Genomic DNA, 12,371 nt, shown 5'->3' with positions numbered 1-12,371 from the left:
CCTCTAGATTTTATTCTCTCATTTGAGCAAAATAAATTAGGCCTAATTCTGCTGTGCCTAATCCATTATGACGGCAATCTGTTTGCATTGGAGAACGCATTCATATTAATGTTATGTAAACAGTGTTTACAATGATAAACTGCTGCATGTAATCATAAGAGGCTTAGCAGAGTGAGGTTAAAGGCACATCTAAATTGGCAGGCTCATAATAAATTCATGCTCTTTTCTAAAATATTAATACAACATAAATGTGCAATGAATTTGATAGTGGCTTATTGCTGGGCTATATTTGGAAGGAGTCGTGTGGTACATGCACGCTGCAGGTACAGGAGACAAGGACAGTGAGCTAAACTGGCACATATGCTGAGACAAGGAAGCGGAAGAAGGAAGGGGCATGAGGAAGATGCTCCGCGCCGCTTTTCCACCGTCAGTGGGCGTTGCTCAGCGGGGAAGAATAACACTTTAACCGCTTCCAATTAAGTTGTGAAACTGAAAAGCGGTGCAGTTACTTCATGATGGGAATCACAGGAGTCTGCTAAAGTGGGGAGGCGGGATCACGTGATCGAAAACATATTTCAGACGCTCACTTTCATCAGCTGGAGACTCTCTCTGCTTCAAAACGCGACAACCGGAGCTGCGTAAAAGGGGGGAAAACCCCTCAATGGGCGCACGACTGAGGCGAGGTGAGTTCGGGGAATAGAGTTTACAGCCTGCCTCACACAGCCAGCGATCAGTCTGGAGTCAGCTGAGCCTCGGTCGGAGTTGTTTGGAGCCTCGGTCTCTGTGAGATTCTGCGCGTAAAGATCCACCTGTCAGGCGCAGCGGCGGTGCCATGGCGTGCGCATCACCCCCACCAGCCAACTCCGCTCATCCACACACGGAATAACAGCGGGTTTTTTTTGTTTTTTTTTTTTTCAGCGCCGAGCAGCGGGATGGCGGTTTTTCACAAACTGAAGTAAGAAGGTGGGTCCGTCTCCATCAGTTCAGTCGCGCCGGAGAACGATGCTGAACAAACCCACGGGAGGATTTCTTCTCCAGGTAAGCTCTTTACGCTGCTGGGATCTCAAAAAAAGAAAGACAGAAAAAAAAAGAGACGAAAATCTATCAGCTTTAAGGAAAAGAATTGCACATTTTACAGATTTACTCCGTAATCATCGTTTGTAACGGTGCGTAGAGAATAACGCATCTGAGGATCTGTGGACGGAACAAACGCAGACAGGAGGAGGCAGATCGAGGAGAGGGAGTGGGTTCATGGTCAGTAATGATCGTGAAGTGCGAGCCCCCACACACACGTGTGGCGAGTGCTTTTCTTGGAGTGCCAGATGAATTATTTGTGGATGTGGCATGTGGTTTTTGTTGTCTAATGTAGTGTGTAATGGAATTCCTTGTTATCTGGAGAGTGGCAAAGCCTCAAAAGCAGTGTGTGTGTGTGTGTGTGTGTGTGTGTGTGTGTGTGTGTGTGTGTGTATGTGTGTGTGTGTGTGTGTGTGTGTGTGTGTGGGCTCACACTCAGCCACCACTTGCCCACATTATTCATGCTTCTCTGCAGCAAATAACTGTGAAACCTACTGTGGCTGGCTGCTCCGGCTTCAGTCCTCGTGGGGGGGTCAAAGGGTCCAGAGGTCTCTCTGTTGCTGCTGCTCCGGCCACTAAAACCATTGCATATGCAGGACATATAAGCTCCTCTACCCTCTACGCTGTTCTGCTATAAATAGAAGCTTCCTCTGAATTTCCATTTGTCTTTCTTGAGAGCACAGGCTGCAGGTCCGATGTTGTGCATTGCAACACGAGGACACCATTCGTGGTGTTGTTGTTGTTATTTTTCTGAGCCCGTGTATCCATATTTCATTTTGCATGACTCACTCACCTCCTGAACCTCATAAATCAAACCCTGCAACAGTGTTATTTTCCTATGACAGAGCGCTGCGTTCTTCTCGTGTGGCTCGTGACTTTTATCACAAGAACACGAAATGGATTTACCAGCAGCAATCCAAGACACACGTAATTCAGCTGTTCAATTATCAGTCGTGGGGAGAGCGAGATCACTCTAATGAAGGAGATTCTTGATGGCTGACTTGTTTTGTAAATTGAGCCAGCTTGCTATAATCTGGACATGTTCACGGTTTTTCCATTTGCAGATTCTGGTTGCCTTAGTGACTGACTCACAATTATTTCTTAAATTTCCTACAAACTACTGATTTTATGTCCTGCTCTTCTGCAGCATTTGAAACCAGAAAGTCGAGATCTCACACACCAAATTACTATGAATTGCAAAGTACGCCAGCACCTGCTGCACTTCCCTCAATTCTCGGCTCGGGCAGCTGTGACATGAGGAAGATATTTCCCCCTACATGTTTATGAAACGCAGCGAGCGAGATGCAACAGTTGAACATACAGCAGATGGTGATTTTACGGCTCAGACGGATGGGAGCTTGTGAGAGGAATGCTGATTGGCGAACAAGATGAAAAATCTCCAGCGCTAAACTCCAGTCCTTCAGGGTGGATTATTAATAAAGAAGATGGCTTTTTTCATCACTACTCTGCAGCCTGATGGAGGTTTTTCTAAAGTTCTCAGATCCAAATAGACTGTTTGTCATGTTTGTTTGAGAACTTGATCTTGTTTTTTCCTTCCAGCTCCAAGCCTGCCAGATCCTCCTCAGACCGAATCCTTTGATCCAGTAGACGTCTGAACCACCCCCAAACCATGGAGAGCCTCAGCGAGCTCCAGAACCCTCTGCTGGACAAAACCAGCAGGCATGCGGTCCACAATGACTACCAGGGCTACCAGTGTGACTACTCCAGCCCGCCTTATCAGGACAATCTGATTGGCTACTACTACACCGGGACCGGCGGCAAGCATAAGACTCAGCAGTTCCTGGACGCGACGTCCCTTCATCTGGCAGTGGAGGCCTTTTACCGGCCCAACTTCATCCTGTACAAGGACGACGTCAGCCTTCACAGCAAGGACTCCAAGAGCGAGAGCTTTGAGACCACGTTCACCGAGAGCAAGGACGCCGTGACGGACGGCGTGTCCGCGGAGAACGCGGTGGACAGCTTACAGGGCGAGAAGGACGTGAAGATCCAGACGGTGTCGTACGACGTGGAGGAGGAGCAGGGTCCCGAGTACGAGGTGAGACGGTCGCACGAAGACGAACATTAGAACATCGTCGGCATAGATGCGGACTCACGTTACAGAACAGGGACACCCGGTGGTGGTTAAACTTCAAAGCTTTGACTTCTAAGCTAGATAAGAATAATTACTGTAACCACAGGGAAAGCGATGCCAGCGAGCACCGTTTGGCAGTGTTTGACAGAGTAATTAGAATATTGAGCTGCTGTATGAAATTAAAGGCGTTCCAACACTTACTTGTAACTGTCAGGGCCATCTTTCAACAGAGAATGAGTCACGGTGCGTATAATACTCCAGTGATGCTTATTATTTCATTTGGTGTTCTAATAGAGTGCCAGTGTGATTCACACTCATTTCTCACTCCGTACTATAAATGGTCAATTTGCTGGAGTCTCTCTAATGCAGTGCGGGGTAATTGTATGCTTTTGTTGTATAATTGCGTTCTAAAAAAATATATATGACAGGTCTGATTCTGTCTATTCAGACATTGTTCTTTGAAGACTGGAGCTACACCCTTTGAAGCATAAATCTCCAGAAAAAAAAAAAAAAACACAAAGTATGACAGCAAAAAGAGCAAAGTTTTCAGAAGGGATGAGAATGTAATTTCACTCAGGGATGCTTGTGAAATACCCAGGGCTCGGAGCTGGCAGAACAAGAAGTATAGCACCCTAACCGGGCTGATGATTGCACCAGCTCTTGTCACTCGGAGGCCTGGCAGATAGATAGAAACATGGAAGCGACTGCCATTAATGCCATAAGTGATGTCGTGCTTTGAGGGCATTAAGCAAGAGTCTGCTGATTCATGGCTGCCGGAGCAGGTGAGCCTGCAGCTAAAGTTATTTTATGACAATTCGGGAGAGCAAATGAATCAGGCGAACAGTGCTCGGATGAGGAGTTGAGTTTCCTGCTGAAATATGAGACGCTCTGCACATGAATTCATTTTCGTTCCCCTTCAGTGAGTCCGTACGTGGGTGCTATTACTGTTGCCTGGTCCTGAATTTGTTCACACACTCGCAATATGGTGGCTCGCCATCCTTCAAGAGGCAAAAACTGAGGCCCTGATAAGAAAAGATCATAGAGATTGTGGTTTGGGGGTCTGTTTATAATACAACGGTGCTCAGAGTCACTGAAAATGCTACTTTTTGAAAATGAACCCCAAGATTGAACTTTTGGAAAATGCTATGACTCTGTGTAGAAACTCTGTGCATGTGCACCACGACTGAAATCAGCTGTCCTTCTGCACATGCGTGAGTAGACATACAGTAACAACGTTTGGCTTTAGAGTGTTGTGACTCCCAGTCCAGATCCTCCTGGTCCTGGTCCTGGTTGTAGTCCAGATCTTCCTGGACTTGGTAGATAGAGTTCAGAGTCACTGTGATAACAGTCCAACTTAGTCGTCTGTCCATACAAACATCGTGTACTCCCATTGTTAATGTTTATATCTAATTCTCCTCAATGCATTTGCGTGTGGTTTCATTACAAAAACAAACAACAGCACCCACTAGTGGCTTTAGATGGAAACAGACATCGTTTTCAAAATGCGTAAACGTGAAACTTTTCTAAAACGATAAAGCAAAAACAATTAGTTTTCACTTAAAACAGTGCTGTTTAAATGGGGCATTAATGGATTCCTGGGAGCTGAGGTGATTGTGTTTTCCTGGTTGTTTTCTTTTTTGATTATATAAAGAACAGATTGTGAAATTTAACTGATATATTCTTTTAATAAAATTACACTGAGCTTTAATGCAAACTGTAACAGTCCAGATGATGCTGTATATAAATAAAAACATTTGCATGCTCCATGCAGCGTGGCAGCTTTTAATTGCAATATATTGATATTTATTTATAATGTATGCAGCTCATACTTGTCAGCATAGCTTTGCTGTGCTGAGTCTGACTTGCTATCATCAGGATCAGGAACAGGTGCTGATTAAAGCAATGTGAAAACATGACTTTAATGAGAGATTGAGGAGAATTGAGTAAATAGCTCGAATCTTCGTCACAGTAGTGCCCTCCTCAGGAAAATGAACTGTCAGTTGAGTTTCTTGCAGTACTCAGTCCTCAGAAGGTAAGGCGTCTGAAAGCTGTGTGTGTGTTTTCAAGCTAAGATTCATGTGTGAGTCATTAAAACACACAAACAGTGCCACATGTGCCAGAGCACAGCAGCTTTCCATAGCAACAAATCCAACATTAAGAGGCATTTCACAGCTGAGGGGATAAAAAAAAGAGGAAGGTACAGCGCTGAGCTTGGAAGGCTTCCTGTATTTCAGGATGTATTTTGTCTATGGCAGACATATTTTCCCAGCTATTGTGTGGCACCAGGAAAAAAAAAAAAAAAAAAAGAAACTCCACAGCCTGTCTTTGTCAGTTTCTGTTTGACATCGGTGTGACGGGAGAAGAATAAATTGCCTTCAACAAATAACAAGACTCCATGCATGATGCGGCTGTGATTGCCCCGGCTAACAGGGTGCACAGGTCTGCCGGTGCCGGGCGGACTGTCCGCCGCAGACGCTAACGAGGCCTCGGAGAGAGCGGCGGCGGGGCCGCTGAAGGCGCCGCGCTCCGCCGGAGCCCCATCAGACAGAGCAGGTCCGGGGCTGCGATCCCCGGCCGTCACTCGGGTCCGTTATCGGGTCCTGCTGCAGAGATGAAAGGAGATTACTGCTGTTTGTGCTCACCGGTTTATTCATGTGATGTCAGATTATGCGGTTACGACCAGCTGCTGTTTTGATGGATCCCACCCGGCCGTCCAGGTGGACGGCGCTCATAAAGCAGATAACAGGGAGCCTCGTAATCTGCTCCTGGCAAAGGTGGCTGCTGGTAAAGCGTTTGGACAGCAGCGCTTCCATCTTTCACTCATCTCTGGGTCTTCACAGGAGTGGGTCCAGGTAATTACATTATAATCCTGTGGTTTGAAGAATGGGGATCGGAGGGGAAGCTCAAAGGGAGAATTGTGCACAACATGCTTCAAAATGTGGTTGTCTGAGAACATTCACAGTTTCTTTCTTCCCGCTCACCTCCCTGACTGTTCTTTAATTACCGCTAAAACGCCTGCTTCAGTCCCTTGCTTACATATTGATTTCTGCTTTGTGCCTTCCTTTTCCGGGATTTGATTGATCCCCGAAGGCAGCGGGACTAACAAATGAAACCTGTTCCTCACGGGAGCTGTTGATTCAGGCAAACATCCTCTCTGTCCGCGGGACAGAAAGTCACAACACGTTGTCTTGAGGTCGCCCATGCAGACACAACACCATCCCCGCTGCCTGCTCCATGAACCCACGCAGCCTGAGTGGCATTTGAATCTATCGTTCATTAGCCCCCTCGGCCCCCGTGGCCCCTCGTTTCAATAGCAATGCTCAGCACCGGCAGCCCGGTGGACATCCCCCGGCTTGTGAGGCGTCCAGTGCATTAAGGGAAGACGGCGGAGGTCTCTCAGGCTGTTGAAGCAATTTAGCACATAAATGACACTGTCTTCTTGCTGTTTCTCCTGTCACCTCGCAATGATGGAACAATCCGTTAATCCCGTGTTATCTGTCAGGCCGCTCATGGGTGTTGACAGAGGCACCAAATCCTCTCTGGCTGGCTGAGCACATCCTGTCCTGGGTGGCTGCGGAGGGAGGGCAGACACCGCCGCTGGTTTGCGGGTGGGGCAGGGGTGAGGTTTGGTTCAAGCTACAGCAGAGGAAAGATCTACAACAAACACTGCGACGAGTTACTCATCAGTCTAACTTTGATATTACACCACCATCAGTCTCACAGCTACCTGGATTCATTTACAACTAAATATTCTTTCTTTACGTTTGTTTTTAAGTTTTCAAAATGAAACCCTACAGAAGCATCGATTACACACTCGTGCTGTGTATCCATTCAAAACCAGCTTCGTCATCTATTCACACAATTGTCCTTGTACTGCCATAGTTATTGTTTACGTGTTTTTGTCACTATACCTGTTTTTGTTCTTTCACAATGCCCTGCATGGTAACTACATTGTTTTCAGTGTTTCTGCCGCTGCTGTGGAAACAGACATCAGTTACACAATCTTGCTGCGTAAAACACAAAAACCATGAGTTTTCAATTGAAACATAATGTAAATGGGGCCTCAGGGCGCTAAAACATCACTGTAGCCTTTTTCCAATGCCAAACTGTAAGGTATTATTGATAACTGGCAGTTAAAAACAAGGATAATTCTTGATATGCTAGTTAGATGGTGTGTGTTTGTTTCTTTTAATAGCTGGTGAGTCTAAAATGCTTATTTAAACATGCAAGTTTTAGGCTTTTAACAAGAGGCAGTTCTGCTATAAAACGACATCTCAATGTTCATTGTTGTACTTTTGAGGTACAACACAACAATAAACATCCAAAAGTCTGCAAGAAAAAGTCGTGGTGGGCCAGCTGAGGAGACGCCTCTCCTCACAGTATTGACCTGTGTGTTGTAATGTGAGCCAGTTTTCACCTCCTTTAAACAATAATGAACACGTCAGCATTTTAGAGGTTAAACATTCTGCACCAATCAGCATCAAGACCTCCCAGTATTTTGCATAATATAAAGTCAGCAGTGCTAAATGGTTAGTTCATGTCTGTCAGATGTTTGTGGTGGCAGAGTGGGTTGCAAGTTTGATGCCCCTCAAGAAGAAGTCCGCCCCACCCTCAGATGTAAACCAAGCTTAAAATAGCGCTAGACCTTCCTTTTCCACGCGGCTAATCATTCTTCATTCACCTGCTGTCTTACAGAGTGACAGCTCCAGTGACAGTGAGAGTGAGGACAACTTCATCGTGCTGCCACCTCGGGACTACCTGGGCCTAACCATCTTCTCCATGCTCTGCTGCTTCTGGCCCCTGGGCATCGTTGCCTTTTACTACTCTCACAAGGTAAAGGCCCCAGACACCTCCGGCTTGTCATTAACTGTGATTATACCGCGTTCTATTTAAGGTCAGCGAGCACAAGCACTCAGACAAGTGCTACCGCAGCCCATTTTCCACCCCGTGCCCCTCCTCGCCGTTGTTTCAGATGACTGACTGTGTAAATTCAGCAGGTTTGGCCCGCTTGTCAGTCATCCGCGTTCGCTTCGGGAAGCCATTAGCGAGGAGGTTTTGGTTCACGACTCATTCTGTATAAACTGAGTGCCAGAATGTGTCTTCTATAATGCGGCTGAGAGTTAATTCGCAATTACAGCGTCACATGGTCTGAACGCAGGAGGGTTCAAGCCCTGCAACCTCCAACATAATGCAGCATATCTGAGTACTTTTGCAACATCTTTCACAATAATTGCAGAGACAATTATGCTAGAACAGAAAATAATGTGTCAGAAGAATAAATAAAGGCCAGGCTGGTTTTATGAGAGGAAACCAAAACACCCAAACAGCACATTTGTCACTGTCAGAGGGATAATGACCTAATTGCCATGGTAACTAATGGCTCCCTCAGAGCATTTCTTGTTTTCTCTCTTTTAACTGTGGCTTAACACCTACTCACACACTCGGAGCTGATGAGTAACACACCGGTTCATTTCACTCTCTGCTTTGTTTCGTCAGACTGGCAAGGCCATCGCTAAGGGAGACTTCTCCAGAGCCGGGATGAGCTCCAGGAGAGCCCTGTTCCTGGCCGCGCTCTCCATCACCATCGGCACGGGGATGTACGTGGGGGTGGTCGTGGCCCTCATAGCCTACCTGTCCAAGCCCGGACACGTATAGCACAGGGACCGCTCGCTCCTGGACGGAATGAGACGGAGAGGAGGCGGGACCGGAGGGACGGGAGGGCCGGACGAATCTCTGGGACTCTGGGAAAAAGAAGAAACTATGACAACAGGAAGGACTAATGCGGAGGAAGAGAAGGCAGTACGAGTGGAAGCAGAATTACTTGGACTGCATATCGATCCAGTCTGAGAGGCTGAACTCCTACTGAGATATTATAGCGAGCCAAGGAAGAAAAGACACCTGGGAAATCATAACTACTCTGCCAAGACTGTGCTGTTCCTAACTCAGACCCCGTTTACACCACAATCTTTCAAGTGAATACTCATCGTTTTTGAGTTTTCGTTTCAGAAAAGATTTGTGTTTACACGGTTAAGTTCTCCAGGAAACCGGTGCAGTTCTCACGTTGGGCCACTAGTGGGTGCTGCTGTTTGTTTCTGTAATGAAACCACACAGACATGCTAGCAGCGTTTCAGAAAAGCTATGTCAACGGGGTTGTAGCGTTTTCAAAAACTTCCACCTTCGGAACCTTCGATGGCTTCAATCGCCTGCTGTCATGTAAACGGACTCCCAGAATGCACTGGTGGTTTTACATTTCCACTTGAACTCTTTGTTGTGTAAACGGGTCCTCGGAGAAGAGGAACTGAAGGCATTGGATAAATAACTACCTACCTTTTACCACATTCATGATTTACAGCATTTTTATTTCAACCTTTATAGTGGATGTATTATCTGTAAAGACGACTGCAAATTGTGAATTATCCATTGTAAATGAGTTTATTGGGCGGGGTGGGGGTGGAGGAGGGGGTGGAGGAGGGGGAGGGGTTTGGCAGTCCTGCTGTTGATTTTTATGTGACTCTGGATCTTTAATAGAAAGAAAGACACAAATTAAAGGTTTGAGAGTGTACACAGAGCTGCTGAGCAGTGGACAAAAGGCTTCTTAGTGTCTATTATGTAGTGTAAATTCAATCAATAAATTAATTTGGCATGAATAATAAACACTCGGCCGTGTCTCACGTCCCCTCATTTATTTTCACTCCAAGAGGTAAAGAGAAAGGGCCACATGGGTCAGCCCAGCTAATTGCCTGTTGTCAGTTCCTATTAGCCGTATAGATAAGGCGTAGTAGGAATCATCCCGGTTTGCTTATTAGACCCTCGTCGTATTCTCTCTTCAGAGAGCTTCCCACTGAGGATGATTTCAGACTGTATGTGAACCTTCAAACTAAAATCTGTGAGACATCCCTGCAGCTGGCTGCTCGCGAGATCAAGAGTTAAACCAAGAAGCGCGAGGAGTTGTGAACAGTCGCACTGCTAAGCGCTCCATCCTGCGCCCCGGTAATGCGCTTCTGGTGTCTTCATCTTAGAAAATATGATTACTGCCTTCATTATCACAACATTTGGAACTTTTTCCAAACCCGAGCGCTGCTAAAGACTCTCTCCGTGGGATAAATGACTGCACTGCTCACATCTGGAGACGTGGCAACTGGAGCATGACACCTTTATGTTTTAGCAACCGAACCGTGAACTACAATCTTGTAACCGTCTTCAGAATTGCAATTATGAAATGTTAAGTTTACAGTTTCGACATTCGTCTCGTTTCTGTTGTGAGGATTGTACAAACAGGTCTTTTATCCGGTGGGTGATTAGAGGGAAGTGCAGCCGGCTGACAGTCCCGAACCAGTGAACAGAGCTCAGACTGGGTGCTTAGAGCTTCCTGTCACAGCTTATTGCCGCCCGCCGAGCATGATATTGAGTGTTTGCCGTTGCAGGCACAGGGCCGCGCGGTAACCGGCGTGTCTCTCCGCCGTCGTTTGGCATCATTCTCCGCCTCTCCTGGAGGTGACTTTCGCTGCCAGGGTGTGAACGTCAGGAACAATGCATCTAATTACATGATAAATATGAGAAATACAGCTTAGTTTGAGATAAAGCAGTTCAGGATCCTCTGTGGTTAGAGGTCAGAGGTCATCCTCCCACGTCGGTGAACACCTTACACGAAGAAGACCTGGAGCGGATGGAAAGGTGAGCGAGTCTCATATGCCGGTGCAGCCTGACCGGGCCCGCATGCGGCTGGTTTCTCTCTTCCCGGGCGAGTCTCTAATGCGGCTGGATGGGCCAGACGGGGGCGGAAGTGCCGCTCTCATCAATGGGAGCTGCATGGGCCGCTCAAGTGGGCTCGCTCCGCCACGAAGTGCGGCGCTGCCTGCGTTTTCTCTCCCTCAATAGATAGGAAGCTTCACCCACGCACACACACACACACACACACACACACACACACACAATGCATCCATAGCTCAGACCACCAGCAGCAAACTGATTTTATTAGTCATCCGCCCCCATGTGAGTACAAACCTTCCGAAAGGCAGCAGCAGATTGAAGCTTGACTTCAGCAAATATACAGATTGCATGAAATGAACCAAGAAGACATCAGACACACACACACGCACACACACACGCACGCACGCAATATGTGCAGTTTTTTATTATCACAATATCTGCTGTTTGCAATAGAACATTATGTGATATACTTCAATATTGAATGTTTCTCCTCATTGATCTCTTGTGATTCTGTCCTCTGATTTATTCCATCCTTACTGCTGTTTTGGGATTTTATTCTCTCCTCTATATTTAAACCAGAGAGAAACATCCATCTAAACCACATCTTGAAGTTTCTGGCAGAATTTTTTTTCTGATATTCAGAAACAAATTAACACACACTTCTGAACTAAAATAAGCTCAGCATTGATCCAACATCCTCACCTGACCCACCTCCCTCCTCGTCTACATGATGTTCTGAATCATGTAATATGAGGCTGAGATTATCATTGTTTAGGATTTCTCTCTGCTGGTGGATTTAAAAGCTTTGGTTTACTTACAAACTTAATATTGACTCTGAAAAATAGATCCAAAGTGACCCAGTAACAACTCCGGTTTGAGCGGATTTTTTTCCACAACAGATGTTTTTTTTTTCACATTAGTTTATAAATCAAAATGTAGACTCAGTTAAGAATACATGTAGATGTGGCAGCTTCGCTCTGGAAAACCGTCACAACCCTCCTCCTGTTGAAAACTCCATAACAGCCACCATTTTTATGGTTCCTGCATGTTTTTGTGCAAAACTTCAGGATCCACATCCAGGCCAAGCTGATCTAGAGTGAACTTTACCTGTAAAATATTGCTATGATAACCTTTGAATCTAAATTGGTGCAGAGTTTACATGATGGAAAAGTTTATATTTTCAAACAATTACTATGGAAAATGACAAGAATCTCAACACGAAGGCAATTTTAATTCAATCTTCTGGTACAAAATACAGTAAAATATATTTTTAAATTCCTCCAGTTATCACATCAAAGTACATCACTGTACTTTCTGATCCGAAAGCTGCATTATTTTGGCCCGAGTGAATTTCTAAAGATAATCCTTAAAGCTCTGATTAAAAAGGAGAATTTGTTCTTTTCCGGTTTGACAAAGTCGTCGCCCGACTCGACACATCTGACAAAAAAAACTGAAGAAAGAGTCTGGGTCAGAGCTGAAGTGAGACGAGCGTTTC

At 45.9% G+C, this 12,371-nt stretch overlaps 1 protein-coding gene across 1 annotated transcript; it reads left to right on the top strand.

Moving 5' to 3' along the window:
* Window positions 1-925: 925 nt before the first annotated feature.
* Window positions 926-8,873, top strand: LOC115407218 (synapse differentiation-inducing gene protein 1-like). Its single transcript, XM_030117568.1, has 4 exons — window positions 926-1,038; window positions 2,635-3,130; window positions 7,862-7,999; window positions 8,663-8,873. Exons 2-4 carry the CDS (start codon window positions 2,705-2,707, stop codon window positions 8,819-8,821), a joined length of 723 nt encoding a protein of 240 aa, XP_029973428.1. The 5' UTR covers window positions 926-1,038; window positions 2,635-2,704; the 3' UTR covers window positions 8,822-8,873.
* The last annotated feature ends 3,498 nt before the right edge of the window (window positions 8,874-12,371 follow it).

This window comes from Salarias fasciatus, chromosome 19 (assembly GCF_902148845.1).
Source record: "Salarias fasciatus chromosome 19, fSalaFa1.1, whole genome shotgun sequence".
In the NCBI taxonomy this organism is placed as follows: domain Eukaryota; kingdom Metazoa; phylum Chordata; class Actinopteri; order Blenniiformes; family Blenniidae; genus Salarias; species Salarias fasciatus.
Note: the sequence above shows the minus strand (reverse complement) of the source record. Positions and strands in the feature narration are given on the sequence as shown.

What these genes read in the sequence shown, in the direction of transcription:
- LOC115407218 (XM_030117568.1), top strand. Translation starts at nt 2,705, where the DNA reads ATGGAGAGCCTCAGCGAGCTCCAGAACCCTCTGCTGGACAAAACCAGC. An exon ending in AGCAGGGTCCCGAGTACGAG is followed by an intron (nt 3,131 to 7,861) that starts GTGAGACGGTCG and finishes GCTGTCTTACAG; the next exon opens with AGTGACAGCTCCAGTGACAG. An exon ending in CCTTTTACTACTCTCACAAG is followed by an intron (nt 8,000 to 8,662) that starts GTAAAGGCCCCA and finishes TTGTTTCGTCAG; the next exon opens with ACTGGCAAGGCCATCGCTAA.